Here is an 18,999-nt window from a genome sequence, read left to right as displayed (position 1 = left end):
TAAAGCAGCCAGGGATACAAAATGCATTGTTTTCCTAAACTGTACATCATCTGCAGATTATCTTTTAGTGATCAGCTTGCATATCAGGTCAACTCATTTGAACAGCACACTATTGCCTGGAGACCCTGTAGGTGATATTATTACTTGTAGTGAATCTCAGAAAAGATGCCCAGAAAATACATCTATGCTTGCTTGCATTCATCCTTCCCAATAAATATTCAGTTGTGGTGCTTAAGTTCCTCCTATGAGCCAAAACTATTACATAGGATTTCAGATGGGCGAAAGATGTGATGCGATGAGCAACACAGCCTGTAACCGTTCTATGGTTATTTAACAACCCATCACCAATGGCCATTCTAACCAATTACCCACCCTTCCTGTCTCCTGGAAATCTCTCAACTAGTTCTATGATTCAGTAACACGACATTGTGCTATATAGGGAATGCTACTGTTATTTCTAAGAAGACTAGGTTACTGGCATAACCGCTGCTGTATATTAGTTTCTGGTGTCATAAAAATGTCAAAGTGTCTCTACAGACCAAGCAGGAAGCGAAATGCAAATAAAAGCTTCATAAAGAGGGAGGTGCAAAACATTCTTGTGCTTAATCCCCTGTAGGTCTGTAGAACATTTGAGCCGCAGGGCAGGCGGGGAAAGGCAAATGTGGGGAAGAGCCGAGATGGAGTTTGCTGGGGCAGACCACACCAAAGTGACAAGGGACGTGTGGAAATGCAGGATGTATACAAATTGTTCGTTTGACAATTGCTCGAATTACAATTGACCTTTTCACAATTGACTGAATTGTGAAGGTCAATTGTAACGTATATGCGGGGGGAAACCCCCGCAACTCCCCACCCAACCCAAACCCGCCCCAAACCCTTCTATATATATTACCAAAGCGAGATATAGATAGATATATATGTGCGGTCAATTGTGACCCTTTAAATTCGGTCAATTGTGCATTCGAACAATTGCAAACGAACAATTCGGGTAATACCGAAATGCAACGAGTGACCATGCAGGGGATCGGTCTTCAGCAGGCCTCAATTCATCTGCACCTTGCAGTTAAGTCTTGTTAAAAACAATTATTAGCAAAGCCAACACTTTGTGGATAGGTATTAGATTGACACTGCACCGACTTTACAGAACCAGGGTTTGGCCAGGTAGAACTAATATGGCAGTACTTAGCAAACACCTACACAAATCAATGATTTTAACATTGCCAATTCTTGAGCTTGACTGTGGGGCGAGTGCTTTATTTTTCTGCAATAAAATCCCTAGAACTCATGGAGGATACTCCATACAAATTTAGATAGCAAGCTAATCAAGTCTTTTCTGCAACCTTACCCTCAAAGTCTGGCATTCTGCATCAATTTGATTTTCTGCTGTACATAGTGAAGTTGTCCTTAGTGTAGTCTCGGTTCTTTATTTTCATTGGACCACTTCAGGACGGACTTTGTGCTGTTATTTCTAACAAGCGAATCTCCAAGATCTCACTAACTTACAATACCACTTTCCTCTTATGAGGCTACCGCACATATATTTTGGATAGTTCAAGGGGGGGGGATCTACAATCCAGTGTTAAATTATCCCTTGATAACTTCTCCATCTTCACCTCTGGCAAACATTGTGGAGAAAGTCCTACCAATCACGAGACATAAACCAAAGTCTTCAATGGTGTTTGCGTAAAACAGCGATTTGCTACCTTTCGCTCTCCAGATGTTTTAGACTACATGTCCCATACATCCTAGCCACCAGTTAATGGTGCTTCATCATGGGGCTGTAACTGATCAGCTAAGGTATTTTCAGGGGGATGGTGGGAGGTCATATGGAGGAAAGAGGACTATGGACTAGGAGTACAATAGTCAATACAGTGAGTAACTTTTCCTTACTCCCATTTCCTGTCCCATTTCCTCCATACTTGTGGGAGATTCACTTGCACTCTTTCCCCAGGGGGGTTGAAGGTTATATTTGGAACTTTAGCTGAAGATGTTCTTCAGTACCGCCTGACAGAATTGAGCACCTGCTCTCGGACTCATGTCCAGGTACTAGTGCCTACAAAAGTAGGAAGGAGAGACCCAAGTTGATGTTTCTGCGATAGTGTTCCAGGGGACATGTCTTTGAATTATGATAAGGCATTTATAACGTGCCTGTACACAAGTGTTTCTAGGTGCCAAAAGACAAAGGAAGTAGGGCATAGGAAGGTCAAGACAAACAATCCTATTAGGCCTTGTATCATTTGGATCGTGCAAGTGTGACAATAGAAGTGCAAGGTGAAGTGCAAGGGAGAGGACAAGGGGCGGGGACAAAGCTAACAAGACTCTGGCCTGGTTGGAGAGATGTGTTCAAAGCAGGGTACACGTAAGGGCAATCAGATCTCTGGATGGGACATTGTTGACAGAAGACTCGGATATCGTCAAGGCATTTGCCACCTATTACAAAAATCTTTATACCCCACCCATTGGGAATCCATCAGTTGGACCCTCTCGATGCCTCGACCACATCGAGATTCCGATACTCCCTCAACACCAATCTGATCTCCTGAATGCTGACATCACTGACACCGAGGTACAAGATGCACTGGCGCAACTCCAACCCGGGAAAACTCCGGGCCCCAATGGGTTCCCAACTGAAACGTGGAAATGCCTCGGTGGCATGCTACCTGCCCACATGCACCGCATGTTTCTACGCAGCAAGGAACTAGGAGCACTTCCCCCAGACCTCAGGAAGGCATGCATAGTTGTCATACATAAGCCTGGGAAACCCCCGGAGGAATGCGCCTCCTATCGTCCGATATCCTTGATCAATGGCGAAGCGAAGGTTCTCGCCAAAACACTCGCTGACAGACTGCTGCAAGTGATCGAGACCCTCGTCCACCCAGACCAGTGGTTTTATGCCCAATAAATCAACTAGGATGAACTTACGCAGAGTCCAATTGGCGCTGTCCAGGGCAAAGGAAATACCAGCCCGACTCGCCCTCATGGCGGTGAACTTCGAAAAAGCCTTTGACTCTGTGGGGTGGGATGCTTTGTGGGAGATCATGGCTAGGATGAACCTGGGGCAGACATTTATATCCTGGGTAAAACTTTTATATGCATCCCCGGAGGCCACGGTGAGGGTGAACGGCAGGTCCTCCAAACCATTCCCCCTGGGTCGGGGCACGAGACAGGGATGCCCGCTGTCTCCACTCCTCTTCCTCCTTGCCATCGAGCCGCTAGCGATTGAGCTTAGGGCTAACACCAACTGGAACTGGTTTCGTCTGGCCGGGAGGGGGAGAAGACCGCCTTTCACTCTATGCGGATGACCTGCTCTTATACCTCAGTAACCAGAGTATCTCGTGCCCGGTGGTCTCCCTCATACTCAGGGAATATCAGTACTATGCAGGCCTGAAGGTTAATGATGCCAAAACCATCTTCTTCCCGATTCAGGGTGGCGAGTCGGCGATCCCGGATACCTGCCCATATCACGTCTCTATCAGGGAACTCAAATACCTGGGTATACGGCTCGACCCGACGCTTGATGGGTTCCCCCGGCTTAATATACAACCAGTTAGAGCGGTTCAACAGAGACACCCCCCATTGGCAATCTCTTCCCCTATCGCTAATGGGCCGGACCGCATTATTCAAAATGACGACCCTTCTCAGACTATTGTATGTCCTCCAAAATGCCCCATTCCCCATCCCTCGAGAAACATTTGCACTCATTGACAAGAACCTGCGCACACTGCTATGGGGCGGGAAACAATCCAGGATTGCCCTTGATACGCTCCAGAGATCGGTGTGGGAGGGAGGCATCGGTTTACCCTGCATACGCACCTATTACCTGGCCACACAGATAGGGGTGGTGAATGACTGGATCCACGCGGATCCCACACTCCCACACACCCGTATAGAGCTGGAGACCATGTCCCCGCTAACACTGCTCCAAATCCTCTACGCCACCCACGATCAACTCCCGGTGCAGCCCAAAATGACCCACCACATCCGGCACGCATGGCGAGCCGCACACAAACTAATCGGCTGGGAAGAACAGCCAACACTGTCGCAACCCATATGGCACAATGCGCTCCTCTCAGAACTAGTGAAAATGGGCTCCTTCGGTCACTGGCTGGCAAAAGGAATACACACATTAGCACACGTGATACAAGAGGGTCGCCTCCTGAGCTTTGAGACCATGCGCGAACAATTCGGCCTTGCACCCATGGACCGGTTTCGGCATGCGCAACTGTCCCACGCCATCCGCACCCAATTCCCCGACACTACGGTCGTACCTCCCTGCTCTCGCATCGAGACCAATATCCTTCCACAGCACATCTCCTCTAGGGTCACTTCCACTCTCTATCAGGCCCTTAACTCATTCGGGGCTACACAACTCGACAGGCTAAAGGCAAAGTGGGAAAGGGATCTGGGCCCCCTGGCACCTGAAGATTGGGTGGAGGCGTTAATGTCCCCCAGAGAAATTGGAATCCAAGCTCAGACTAATACAGTTGAGGATTCTCCATCTTTCATACCACTCACGCACTGCAATGGCCAGATGGGGTGGAATAGAAGACGGGACATGTGTCCGGTGCAAAACTGAACCCGCCACCTTCTACCATAAGATATGGGACTGTCAAGCGATACAGGCCTTCTGGGTGGGCTGTGTCAACACAATCTCAGCCGCCCTGGCGACACCAATCCCTAGGGACCCCAAGATGATACTCTTGGGCATTGGGGGTGAAGTAGACCTGTCCAAATATGAGAAAATGTTTTTGGCAATTGCATTGGGGGCAGGCAAAAGACTTATTGCGGCCAATTGGGGATCTGCCGAGCCACAGAGCCTGAACCGTTGAAGTAATGAGTTGGACAGGTGCGCAACCTTAGAGCGCCGGATCTATAATGCAAGGGGCTGTCCCCGCAAATTCGAAAAAATATGGGGTAAATGGCTAGATGCTCAATGAGCCCCGCGGGTGGGGGTACACCGGTAACGCTGCTAGCATTGTTTGCCTGCCTTGTCCTATTGATGTCTTACGGTCCTCGGCCTTACGGGCCCTGTTGCTATGGATAATTGCCTTCAACGAGTATACCGCTGATTCATGTACGTTTCTCTATGTTATGTTGTTAAAATTCAATAAACAGAGTTATAAAAAAAATTAAAAAACACCATTAACATATAAGTGTGTTCTATTATGCTTTTGTCATGCGTGGCCTCGGCTGGCCAAGCAGTAAAAAGGTTTCCTTCTGTTCATTCATAATTATATTTTACTATCTTTTCTATATAAGTTGGTAACTCTTCACACGTGTTCTAATGGGGCCTCCCTCTGGAACAGCCTTCCTACCTCCCTGAAACTTGAGGAGAACCACCTCCGGTTCCGGAAGCACCTCAAAACCTTCCTCTTTGCCTCAGCTTTCTCTCCCCCTCTCCCCTGCTAATACTACTGAAACTGCACTGAATCTGCAACTGGGCCATTCACCGTTCTCGGCCCAGCCACTCTCCCCTGCACTGCCTCCACGGCAACCCCTGCACTACGGGACTGTGTCTGTATCCATACAGCCCCCCTTCCCAGCACTTGTCTGCACTTACCTCGCACTTGCCACCAGCTGGCCCTTGTTATTTATCCTGTATGCTTATAACCCTGTACTGCACTTTCCCCTCTCCCTTTCCCCCATGCACTTTTCCCTTCCCCTCTACCCTTGCACTTGCGCGATCTGAATGACACCTGGCCTAGTAAGATCGTTGTCTGTCTCCCCTTGCTCCCCCCCCCTGCCTCGTCGCGCCTTGAAACACTTGTGTATAGGCGCGTTACAAATGCCTTATCATATCATATCATATCATATAATGGAGTACTCCTTTATCTTCTATACAACAAAATACAACTGATCAGTGTAACTTTTGCACAAAAAATAAATAAATAAAAAAAATGCTTTCACCGGTACCTCAAAAGGCCACCCACCTATGGCGCACCCCTCACGTGCTTCGAAAACCACAAAATGTAAAATTCAACACGAAAACCCAACACCAGAACACAAAGTCACAATGTGCTCCTGCACATAACCAGACATTCCCAAAACTACACCTCTCCCAAAAGCAATGTCCACCACAAGCATTTCCCCGCCCAAGATAAACAATTGTTTGATTATTCACCAATATATGATATGATATGATATGGTATTTGTAACGCGCCTATACACAAGTGTTTCAAGGCGCGACGAGGCAGGGAGGGGGGGAAACAAGGGGAAGACAGACAAACGATCCTACTAGGCCAGGTGTCATTCAGATCGCGCAAGTGCAGAGGTAAGGGGAAAAGGAGAAAGTGCAGGGGGAGGAGGTGGGGGGGAAAGTGCAGTACAAGGTAAGTGGCGTAATAAAATAATAATAAAAGGGCCAGCTGGTGGCAAGTGCGAGGTAAGTGCAGAGCAAGTGCTGGGAAGGGGGCTGTAGGGATGCAGTGACAGTCCCACAGTGCAGGGGGAGCCAGGGAGGCAGTGCAAGTGGAGAGTGGCTGGGCCCTGGACCGAGGTCACAGAGTGGCCCAGATGCAGGTTTAGTGCAAACTTCAGTGGGGAGTTTAGCAGGTTTAGCAGGGGAGAGGGAGAGAGAAGGCAGAAGCGAAGAGGAAGGTTTTGAGGTGCTTCCGGAACCGGAGATGGTTCTCCTCAAGTTTCAGGGAGGCAGGAAGGCTGTTCCAGAGGGAGGCCCCTGCTGCGGAGAGAGATCTACCCCCAGCTCGTTGCTTCGAGAAGCGGCTGACCATGAGGGAGTTGGAGACGGATGAGCGAAGGGCTCGTGAAGGCAGATATTTAGGAAGAGAGAGTTGAGGGTATTGTGGCCCCAGGCCCCAGAAGGCCTTGTGGACAATGCAGAGGGTTTTGAACTTAATCCTCGCAGCCACTGGGAGCCAGTGAAGAGATTTCAGTCCTGGAGAGATACGGTCCCTGGGCTTGAGGCCAAGGACAAGTCTCGCAGTTCTGTTCTGGATAAGTTGCAGAGGGCGGAGAGTGGAGGCAGGCAGATTAAGATAGAGGCTGTTACAGTAGTCCAGCCTTGAGAGAACCAGGGCTCGGGAGACAGTGAGCTTCTGGGGGAAGGAGAGGAAGGGAAGAATACCTCTGAGGAGGTGCAGCTGGTAGTGTGACTTCTTAGAGACGTCAGAAATATGAGGAGAGAAGGAGAGTGTGGAGTCGAAGATGACCCCGAGGTTTTTAGCTTTGCAGGTAGGGGCAGGAAGAGGGCCAAGGGAGGCCGGCCAGAGAGCTGCAGGAAAGGAGGGAGTGGGTGTGCTGATGAGTAGAATCTCAGTCTTACTGGCGTTAAGGCAGAGGTCATTGGCGGCACACCATTCCTGGATAGCAGACAGACAGTCGGAAGTGAGGGAAGGAGAGGAGGAGGCCGAGGGTAGCCTGAAAATGAGCTGGGTATCGTCCGCATAGCACTGAAAGTGGGGGCAGAGAGCGGCGATGCGGTGGGCAAGGAGTGCCAGATACTGATTGAAAAGCCAGGGAGAGAGGTTGTATATATGCAAAAATATATACAAAAGAAAATCACAACTCTACAACTTTTTCTGTTCTCTGCCTCGCGCCCTTTGCCATGGGCAGAGAGTACGGACTTCACTAGTGTAGGTACCCCACTCTTATTTTACCAGCATATTGGCAACATCTTACCTTTCTTACCATTGTGAACTACTCATCAGCCCACTGTGGAACTCGTCATTGGCAACATGGCTTGCTTGTCCTTCCTTCCGATTTCATCTGTCCTGCTTTTGACCCCTCGCAGTGCGCTTAGCCGCTTGCCAACTTCATTCTCTTGCAATGACAGGAATACATGAATATGTGCTTATTTGGCTTGTGATTTCATAAAGTTGTTTGCATTACTATTGTATACACACTAAGTGATGTGTGAGCTTCTGTAAAAACAAAAAAATCATTGATTCCATCTCCTGGGTAATGGGGCTTGCAGGACTTCTAGCAATTGGAGCTCCGTTAGTGTGATTTAGCCTACAGAGGGCAGTGTTGCACTGTGGTCATTCCCATTCCACCTGGACATCTATACTTTTGCACTTCACTTGTGACCTTCACTATGATACGTTGGGATTTTCTGCCTAGGAACGTATAATGTTTAATCTCTTTTGAAATATGGGCTTGGGAATCCTGCTAAGCTAATGTGCTTTTATCAATCAGTGTGCAGTGTCTTGTCCTTTAGCTCCTGGGTCTGGTATTTTTGTTTCCCTTTCATGACCTCACTACCGCATCTTAGGCCTGGGAAGATGGCCGACCCCCTTGCCTTAACCAATCACTGCACAGCATTCAGCTTTTGGCAAGTTGCAACTTGAAACGTGTGCGTCTCTCTGCAAGGGTCTGGTAGATCTCTGCTGAGGAGTTACATACTTCAGGTGTAGCCAAATAGATCTTGGGGCCTACATGTACTGTGTATTCAGCTAATATAAAAGGTGATCATTCATTATTGTTATGAATACTTCTGTTTCCTAACTAATGTTAAATGATGCTTTATCTGTTAAGGATACACAGTTATGTTCATCTATAGTGTTTATGCATTATGGCTTAATAAAGCATGACTACTAGTGCCTGGTTGGGCCTATGCAGGAAAGCCTTCTTTAGATGTGGTTACTTGCTTCTATATGCTGTGTGCCTTTTCATGGTGACTTTTGCATCTTGCATTTTGTGCGCACGTTTAAGGCGCTGGATGAATTCTCCAACACTCCCGTAATCCCCAACACAGTAAAAGGTTACTTCAAACTATTAAAAAAGGCAAATTATCCTGTACCTTCTGTGACCAGAGACACAATCTATTGAATGTAATAGGACTTAAGACTTTGGGAGGGTACACGATTGCAGGGTAATGACTTGCCCCCATGGTATTGCCTGAGGTGAAGCAGAAGACTGTACATTGGGGAGACTGGTCATATTCCCAAGCAAACAACTGCTTCTGAGGTCTATAAGGCTATTATTAAATGGAGTTGTGCAACTAAAAAAATAAAAGCAAATGATGGTAGGGCGCTACTAGAGTCAGAATGAGGACTAAACCAAAGCAGAAACTGTAAACTGCATTCCAAGCACTCGACTGGCTCAGGAGGTATTCTACAATGGAAACCAGCACAAAGCCGTTAACCGATGTCATCGATTGGGCCGTTAATGTGGGCCGCCAGGCCATTACCCACCCCCCCTTCCAGCCCTTGTAACAGGGCGTTAACGCCACAATGATTTTAGAGCATTTAGCATATGGAGGATAGAACATTCTTTTTTAAACCGGTAAAAACAATGTTGGGGGGGAGAAGGCGTATGCCATCCATAATAAACTATTGTAAATGCAATGGATAAGATCAAAATGGCATCACTTAGCTCCTGGTTGTATCATTTAAGATCCTTTATGGATGGATGGATACAACCTAATGCCACACAAACATACCTTTAAGACATTAACCCTCCGTGGGGAATGTGTATAAAAAGGCTCATTAGGAAATCTATACAAGATATTTACAGTAAAATTGGTCATGAATGAACAAAAAGTTTGCATTTAATGCGGGATTTAGATTTGTGGAAACTATATATTAGCTTGTTGTAGAGGAGGAGCCAAGTACCAGTACCGGAAGTTCCGGCCCCATTCTGCCTATATGTTGGCAAACGGAAATTATGATATCTGCAATACCAGCGAGAGAACCAATACCGCGAAAAGTCCTTGAAACAAGGTATCCATTGAGAAAACCATACATGTATCCACAAAGAAATGATGACCTTCTGAAGGAAGTTCCGGAAGAAGTGTGAAAATGAATAAAAGAACTGGTGACGTCACGTGAAGTTGAGGTGACGCACACAGAAGAGATCAAAGTAGAATATAGACCTTAAAGAAGCTGATGACAAAAGGTATGTAACATTTGACTCCTGAAATGACGATTGCATGTGCGGAGAAGCACTGTTGAAAATGCAAAACCATTTTACACTTGTGCAGACGCAGTAATGCAAGTAGACTAAGTAATCATGAGGCTGGCTATGTAGTGAATAGATTGCGGCGATGAGCCAATGTATATACAAAGGAATATATAGAATCTGGATGTTCTACAAAGCACACTTGGACCCCGTGAATGAAAGGGCTGGAAGTGTGTTGCAGTAGGAAAATAGCCGACGGTGAAGGAAGATTCAAGAAAGGCTTACCTGGTCCAGTGTCATGAGTCGGGGCTGCCGAGAGCCTAGTTATGTACTCAAGAAGATAAAAAAATGTGAAGTAAGCTCAGCTCCTAAGAATAAAAAAACGTGAGAAGTAAGCTCAGCTCCTGTTTGGAGGTGTAATGAAAACCATTCAGGGTGCCAAGACTTCATTTAATGGTATTGAAATACAACTAAGAGCTCAAAAATGTGGTCTCCAGTCACATGGTCGGATGAGAATAGACTTTGGAGCGAGCTACGCCGAGACCAGAAGATAAGACCATGCTTCACTCCCCTTTATTCTCAGGCGCAGTGAGCCTCTGCAAGGCCTAGTTCAAACATTAATTGAATGGCAGATCGCAGGAGTGATGAAGGATGTTGGGCTAATTGGGTGGGAAGCATAACTAGGCCAAACCCCCCTAACCCCAACACCTGGAGTCCCAGTTGCGTGCTGCTAGCGAGTGGAATCTTCCAGAAGGGTACAAGCGTGCCAACCAATTATAGAGGGCCTCGTATTAAGGAGCCCTATATTTTGAAAAGCCAATAGTATGTTGTATATTTTCATGACACGGAAGAGAACTTGCACTTGGGATGGGCTTAGCTTCCCACCTGACCTTAGAAATCCAATCACATCCCTGTATCCCATAATAAGTATGTGTAGATGGCCCCCGTTGACCGACTATAATCATGAGTACGTTTCCTTATTTTGCCACGTACCCTAATGTCACTCATGACAAATATTTAGTATTTATTTAAATGTATATAGTGCGCAAGCAGCCCAGGGGCATTGAGGCACTGTTACTTGCAATAACTTAGTTACATGGTACACATGATACCGATTGTTGACACATTATGAATAGTACAAGAAATCCTACTGTTGTTACAAATATTGCATTTGGTCGTATATTACAAACATAAATGATAAGTATTCGTGCTGCTGCGTCGGTCCTTATGTGAAGAGGGTAGTTTTCAGTGTTTTGCGGAAGGTGGTGAGGGAGTCCTCGCCACGGATGGTGGGAGGTAGGGAATTCCAGAGGGTGGGCGCGAGGTAGGGGATAGCTGGATCCACCTGCTTTTACTCATGGCACATTAGTATAAAGGCAACGTTCTATATGAATTATGTCAAGATAAGTCTGTGCGGCATCCGTTGTACTCCGTTTTAAAAAAGGTGTAATTAAAACAGCTTACCCTTTTGCCAACTTCTTAAGTCAGTCTGATTATTGATGTGCGAGTAAGATCTGCATCCCCCATTCAGCCCAGATACTGTTGCCTCGTCTTAAAGGACCCGTTCTACGGGTTCATCCTCCTTACCCAGAAGTATCTTCTGCTCACACCTATGACCGATACCCAGCTCCATCTAGCAGCTTAATTTCAACATGTGGCTTTGCATCAAACTTCATTACTACCATAATCCAAACAACGAGGTATATGACAAAAATGAATACCACATGAAATGGCACGCAAGCAACAAAAATAAAAAAAAAAGTAATGACGGGCCACAAATTGCATTTTTATACTTGCTACATTTCATAGAATACTGAGCCACAAGAGCATAATTTAACATGACGGTGCTGATTACACCGATAAGCAAAAACATTATTTTGATTGTATAAGGTTTGATATCGACCATAAACACAATTGAAAGTAACAGTTTTGATGCATCACCAGATTGTGGAGCGTAAACAGTATCCCACGCAGGAAGTTGTACCTTACAAATTGATTTTGAAGCCAGTAAGCGACGTTTCTTGCTCACCACTGCCGTGTGCAGATGTGTGTCTGCCCAGCGCATTACACAAAAAACAAAAAAAAAAAAATACTAAAATGTCATAAGCACTTGAAACTGATAGTCTTACCTTTCAAAATAAATTGCGATTGTGTAACAAGCAAGTCACGTAAGCGTGTATGGTGCCCTGAACAGATTGTAAATAAAGCCAACACGTTTTGTGCAAATGCATAGTAAAACCCAATACATTTGAAACTGAGCACCGACATGTGCCACTGATGGACTCCAAACACTCTTCCTTGGTCAGCACCTTCTCTCCTTGAAGAAGCCTAGCTTCCTCGAATTATCCCAAATTACTTGCCAGATCCGATGCCATGCATCAGACGTAACATTGAAAAAGTTAAATTATATACTTGTGTTATGCCCTCTTATGACAATTAATCCCACGCTCTCACTACCAGACCAAATACCTTGCATCTATACATGTACCATAGATAGCAAAGTTATGCCCAACTCCTATCAATGTATGAACTGGGTTGCTCCGAGGCACTACAAACTTGTTTCTACAGAATTGTCCCTTGCTCGATTTATAGGCTCGGCCACAAAGTCGCACTCCACAGCTCCGAGCCATTTAAAGCCTGTGCAATTATATTGGCATTATAAGTACATTAATGGGCATGATGAAATAGTTAGCATATAGTTCTTAGATCGGCTACAAATATTGTATTTGCAAACATTTCCCGTGCACATTTGGGCTATACCAAGAATTGTCGGCTTCGTACGTGGGCAAAAGCATGCATGTGAATAGACGAAAACTCCAACAAGTTATGATCGCTAGTTTTCGAGCAGGCAGTGACTGGCAAACATCTCAGGTGCAGCTTTGAAACCTCCTGCACGCTGGAAGCCAAAGCACCAAGTGACCTGAAACAGAGAACCGATTTGCTGACAACATAGCGTTAATGGCAGCTCTGAGACCACAAGGCCACGCTGCGTCATGTTGCCAAAGTGCAAGGGAGGGAAAGAGTTTCAAAAGTAATATCGGAAAATGCATACACCTTCGACGTCAGAACGGTTACATTTGTAAACACCCATTACAAAGCAACATCAATTAGCACGCATTAATCTCAGTTTAGGAGTAGACAGTGGAACCAAAGTCTGGGAACTACATTCTCGTAATACACGACATATCTAAAGTACATCCAACCATTATTTAGCCAAAAAGTAATTTTGAAAAGTAAGCTTTATGCAATCTGTCAAATACAACCGGAGACAGGAAGGAGCTCGGACACTTCTGGAAAAATCGCCGTACTAAACAACGGTGTGATATAGATACACACACACAGTTTTGACGTATTTACAGTGCAACAAAAAAACCGTTCCTCCCTCTCACGCCTCCCCGTATCACCCACCCCCTAAGTATGTCAGGCTAGCCAATCAAAGACTACAAGAAGCCTATACCAAGGAGGAGGAGGGCTCAACATTAGACAGGCGCCTTGTCTAAACTGGCAGGACAGGCTAAAAATAGATGCGGTTCATGGCCAGTGCGCAAAAGAAACCACAACGTGCCATTTTCTGAAAATACACGCGAAAAGCATAGACGTCAATAACCATTCAGTCCGTACCAACGCACTGGACCCAATATATGTCAACAGTTTAGAGCGAATCTGAAATAGGTAAAATAGTACACTGAATAAATTGTGCCGAGATTACAATATAAACGGACAAACATACAGCAGAAAATAATTAATGCATATATGACATGTGCTCCATCCTTGTAAATACTGACAGACAATATTCTAGTACAAACAGCATGATAGCACACATTTAAGAATCTACTCTTTAATGTATATTAAACAAAAAAAGCAAGAGGGCCATCCAAAACGGCCTTGTTGCATTACCCGTGAGACTGACCAGCACTTCCCTTTGGCAGATAAGTAATGTTTACACTGCCATGCATACAAAGGAATACGTTCACGTGTCCTCCCCAAGAAAACAAAGCTGGGTAACGTTTACAATCGATGACAGCCGCTACACACTTTTTAGGACACAAGTAAACTCCAGTGTACATTTCAAATAAAAGCAGTTTATCAAGTCTTTAAGATGACAAAGTAAGGACTGTTCGTGTGTCGGTAAGTAGGAAGGAGCATGATCAGGTCAGTTGAGATACTCCTTACAGCACCCAGACTAGTTGGATAGATGTGTACCGAAAGCTCAGTAAATTCCACAAACCAATAATGTCATAATGATACGGAAGAAAGTTTACGTTCTCCCATTCATGATGCCTCATGTGCTCCAGATTATTCCATACAACTGCACTCACACCAAGTTAATGTGGCCAAAGAAAATCGGTAATGTGTTTTTACACATCATGTATCCGATATAGAATGCGATTCTCACACTCTCTCGAACCACACATACAGGAAAACTGCACAGAACACAAGTACTCCGATGGTATTTAAAAAAGTTTCTTAGTTAAAAATTAAGTAGAACACAAGTTTAAGAGGAGAGTTCTGAAATATGATTCAGTGACGAAATAAGCCGACACGTGGGCTGTGCAGATCTGTACGAAAGTGTGTGGTTTGAGAACTATGAAACATCACGATTTCCCAGCCAGCCGGCCACAACTTCGCCAAAACACATCTAAACATACGAGAGGTGAGGGTTTTCAGATATAAAATGTACTGTTCCCCCCTGCCCCCCCATCTAATCAAAAGAAACGTTCATGGCTGCTCGGCATCACAGTATAAAAGAGTACAGTAATCGGGAATGAATAGCAGGGGGCAAAGCGTGTTTACAGAATGCTGCAGCTTACTTGGGATCTGAACTGGAATAAACACATATGCTGAGTGGGCTGATTTCCCACAGCACGTACGCAGCCGCAGGCGCGCGTGAGCATGTGTGGTAGTAGTGCACGATCATGATATAAACTGATGCTGTTTCTTTAAAACGAAACAAACAGCAGCAACTGCCATGTTCCGGCAGCTAGCGTCCTGTAGGAAGGGCTGGCTGAGTGATTGTCCAACCAACCCCAAGAAGGAAAGGTGTCGTTATTTAAACATGTGTTTTCGTAACAAAAATGAGTTTGTACTTCGTCACTGATGTTCAAAGTCCAATTACAATAACCTGCCCGCCAGCGAGCGCTCCCATAAATACCACCCCACTCACAGAACAGCAGCTCAGCAAAACCCTTATTTCCGCTTACCAATAAAAACGTACCAATCCAGGTACCCTAGGCTTGACCCAAAAATAAACAACCTCATTTTGCAGTTTGTCCTATCGATTTCGCAAGACGATTCAACCCTTCCGTCAAAAGATTCACTTCCATCATGAAGCCCTTACTACTCGGGTTATCCAAGGTGAAAACCCCGGAACACACCGTACTCGCCCTCAACTCGGACACCACAAAAGAATACACTTACCCAACAAAATGCAAAACACTTTCAAGATGCATACACACAAAACACAATGTTTTCGTACTGTTGATCCCCTCACTGTATCTGTGCCACAGGGGACCCTTGGCTCGTTCAGCCACAGAGTGCACCAAATGGAGCAAGCACAAACAATTCCCATAATCTCCCCCAAAACACAATCCCAATTCCTTTTGGTACTCACATAGACAGGCAGTGGCCAAGGGTAGAGGGAAGGCTCGGCTCCCACCGGAGACTTAAGCTTCAGTTCCAGCTTCTCACCCATCTCGCCAGCACCATAATACTGAGGTTAAGGGGTAGGGGTTGCCTGAGCTCACAACCAAATTGTGGCGGGGACCGGGGGCTTGGGGGGGCGCGCGCTCACACACAGGGAGGGACCGCGGAGACACCGGGCAGGGGGGGCTGGTTCGTACACACACAAAAAGGGAGGGTTGAGCTCACACGCTTACTCACACACACACACGGGGGGGAGGGGCCGCACACTCGGACACACCGGGATAGAGGGGGATTCCCTGATTCACGCTCCTCCTTCTGGCTGTCCTCCTCCCCCCCCCCAACACTTCTCCGCCTCTTACAATCGGCGGCTCCCCGACGCCATCTTGAAACCGGCGTGAGAAGCTGGAGCACAATGAGTCCGGGCCATGGACCAAACCATCTCTTTTCCGAATAAGAGGGGGATCCGATGACTGCCAGTTCAAAATAAATAAACTATTCCTGCTAGATATCCTCGCATGGCCCCGCCAAAGACGTCACTGGGAATGCAGCTTTGGGCATGCGAGGTGGGGAGGTAGTGAAACTTAGCTGAAGAGGGTGCTCCACTTGGCTGAGCCGGTGTATCCTTGGCTCCTGCACTCTGGTTTGCGGAACAGTTGGGCTACTCCAGCTGTAGGTCCGAGAGGGTAACGAAACGAAGTGGACTCACTGACTGAGCTTCCCCAATCTCCGCCGCCTGGTCGAGTAAGGTGGATGAGCGCATTGAGCAAGCATATTCTAACTATAACTGTGGCCCAGCTGATTGGAAACCCCACGATGTGGTCATTTTGCTAGTTCGTAGTCGGGACACCAAATCTTTCCTAACTTAGCGGTCTGTTGTACAAGTAGAACGGATGGGAACGTTCAGCCTTCTACAGAGCAGAAGATTGGAGATATGCAAGGAACATCGGTCTAGTAGAGTTCTAAATGCCTCCTGCAAAATTGTTTGATATCCTAAATTGATGTACTTTATAACTTCGCTCAAACGACATGTTGAACATCTTACACGTGCGAGTGTTTTTATTAAGAGAAATTTGTTTCCATACCTGCCTACATTTTTAAAAGAAAACCCTGGAATTGACGTCATGCAACGCCCCGCCCACTTGTGCGACTACAAGCCAAATACTGTGACCTAAACAACATGTATGAAAACAATTCATAGCCCAAGACTCCTATTGTTGGCAACCGGAAATTGTAACGTGCAATACCAGTAAGGGAACCTGTATGGCAACAGTCCTTGAAACAAGGTATCCATTGAGAAAACCCTATATGTATCCACAAAGAAATGAAGGTCTTCTGAAGGAAGTACTGGAAGACGTGTGAAAATGAATGAAAGGAAAGATTGGTGATGTCACATGAATGTGGTACACCTAGAAGAGATGAGACTGAAAAAAGAATACAGTCCTTACAGAATCTGATCACAAAGCAATGAAGTAAGCAACATTTGTGGGCAAAATGAAGATTGCACGTGCGGAGAAACACTAAAGAAAAAGCAAGCCATTTTACAAATGTACAGACGCAGTAATGCAAGTAGACAAAGTAATCATAAGGCTGGCTATGTAGTGAATCGACTGCAGGCGATGCATCACTATATATATATATATATTCAGTGAAAAAAACGTATTAAAGGAACGTTATGGTTAAGTTGCGCTACTAAAAACCTATGAAATTCAGTTAAAGAATCCAGTTAAAGATGAGGTTTTCTTATTTTTGCCACGTAGTAGTATGACGTCATATAAGGATGTTTTTTCATGAAAATCATTAAGAGACTTGAGCGAACGTCCGTTGATGTCTGTTGTACTCTCTGTTTTAGATAATTGTTCATAAAACAGCCTTGATTTTGCCAACTTCCTGAATCGGTCTGATTATTGATGTATGAGTAAGATCTGCATTCCCATCCATCTTGGATACTGTTACCTCACCTTAAAGGATCCTGTGGGTTCAACTCATACAGGAAAAGTTAACAATATCTAAAAAAAAATACTGTCATGTAAAAAGGATAATATACATAAATATTTTAAACATCCAAAAGACTGGACAGGTTTCCTGCTTTTTTTTTAGAGCAGCTCTGCAACTTCTGAACCCAGAGCAATGTCTGATTATGAGGAAACATGGCTGTGTGGCTTATTGCCAGTTTGCTGGTAGTGGCAAATATCTCATGTTTTACCAGTGCGCAAAATTCAGAGTTTCAATCCTGAAACTCTGCTTTGCTAGCTGATTTTGCCTTGAGGAAAGTGTGTCCACCCCTGCTCCTATCTAGCCTCTGGTTGCCTGCCAGGACTGTGAAACAGAATCCTCTGCATGAGCCGCGTTACAAAACATTACTAAAACAACTATTAATGCATACATTGAGCCAGCGTTGTCCCGCATTTTCTCTCTGAGCAGTCCTGCGCCTGTCCTGATGACTCTGGTTCAGAGCAGGCTGATGCCAGAATGCAGGTTGTCTGTGCATGTGCCGCATTTTCTGTTCCTCATGAGTGCCTTGAAGTACCCAGAGGTTTGCAAAAGTGCTGTACGGGCAACTAATATGGCATATCATGCAGTGCCTGTGTCTCTGCCCACACCTTTATGTGATTGGCCACAGACTGCTTGTGGCCAATCACATGGAGGTGTGGAGTTGATGGGTCTTCCGATAAAATTCTGGAGACTCTACGCTCTTCCCCGGAGAAGAGCATGGAAACGTGTAGGCGCCGGGCTAAACCCAGAGACTAGGCAGGTATGCTTGTTTACAAGAAAATAAGATATGCTTGCATGGCCACCTTCAGTCTGTGGTTCATGGTGCTAGTCTTACATACATGTGGTAATCATATTTTTCTTTTTCTGTTTTTTCTTTTTATAGTTGCTAAGAATGACAGTCTTGAAGAAGGGACTCCATAGCGAGGGATTACAGGACCCCGCACACCCTCTTCGTTACCCCCATTTGTCTCCAATGATCTGGGAGAGTGCAGTGATGTGACTGATGCAATAAGCACTTAACAACAAAAGTTAAGCTGTATGTTCTTTTATTCTCCTTGATGCAAACATTTAATCGCAGGTTTTTTCATTTGAAACGTCATCCTGCAAGTAGGATAAACTAAGAGGGCACTTTGCTCTCCAGTCCCCAGCCGACGTTATGCCGCACGCTAGGGCAAACTATAATTTCTGTAATAGCACAAGACTAGCCTACAACACTTCACCCTTCTTAAATAAACAGCGTGAGTTAATTTTGTAGCAGTTCAGATGTTCTTATCCTTCTCAATCTATCCTCTGCCTTTGACACAGTCAACCATTCCATCCTCATACAAAGGCTCTACGATACCCTTGGTATCTCGGAACGGGCAGTAGACTGGCGGACATTCTTCCTTACTCAGCACTTTCTCCTCTCATACTTCCCTCTCCACCTGTGGTGTCACCCAGGGTTTTATCCTCTCCCCCTCACTCTTTAACATCTACCTTACTCTGCTTGCATGCCTCCTCTCCTTC

General features: G+C 45.6%; 1 protein-coding gene across 2 annotated transcripts in view; it reads right to left on the bottom strand.

The window, feature by feature from the left end:
- The window catches only part of DOT1L (DOT1 like histone lysine methyltransferase), a 1,510,259-nt gene extending 1,494,254 nt beyond the window's left edge, over positions 1 to 16,005 (bottom strand). Inside the window, exon 1 of one of the 2 annotated variants that reach the window (XM_069649513.1) lies at positions 15,470 to 16,005. In XM_069649513.1, coding sequence (XP_069505614.1) covers positions 15,470 to 15,550 — 81 coding nt within the window. In that variant the 5' untranslated portion in view covers positions 15,551 to 16,005. The remainder of the gene's footprint in view (positions 1 to 15,469) is intronic. The other variant, XM_069649515.1, reaches the window with a different exon arrangement.
- Positions 16,006 to 18,999: the final 2,994 nt, after the last annotated feature.

Source organism: Ambystoma mexicanum, chromosome 1p (assembly GCF_040938575.1).
Source record: "Ambystoma mexicanum isolate Mex_15411 chromosome 1p, UKY_AmexF1_1, whole genome shotgun sequence".
Taxonomy (NCBI): domain Eukaryota; kingdom Metazoa; phylum Chordata; class Amphibia; order Caudata; family Ambystomatidae; genus Ambystoma; species Ambystoma mexicanum.
This window is presented reverse-complemented; position numbering and strand designations above follow the sequence as displayed.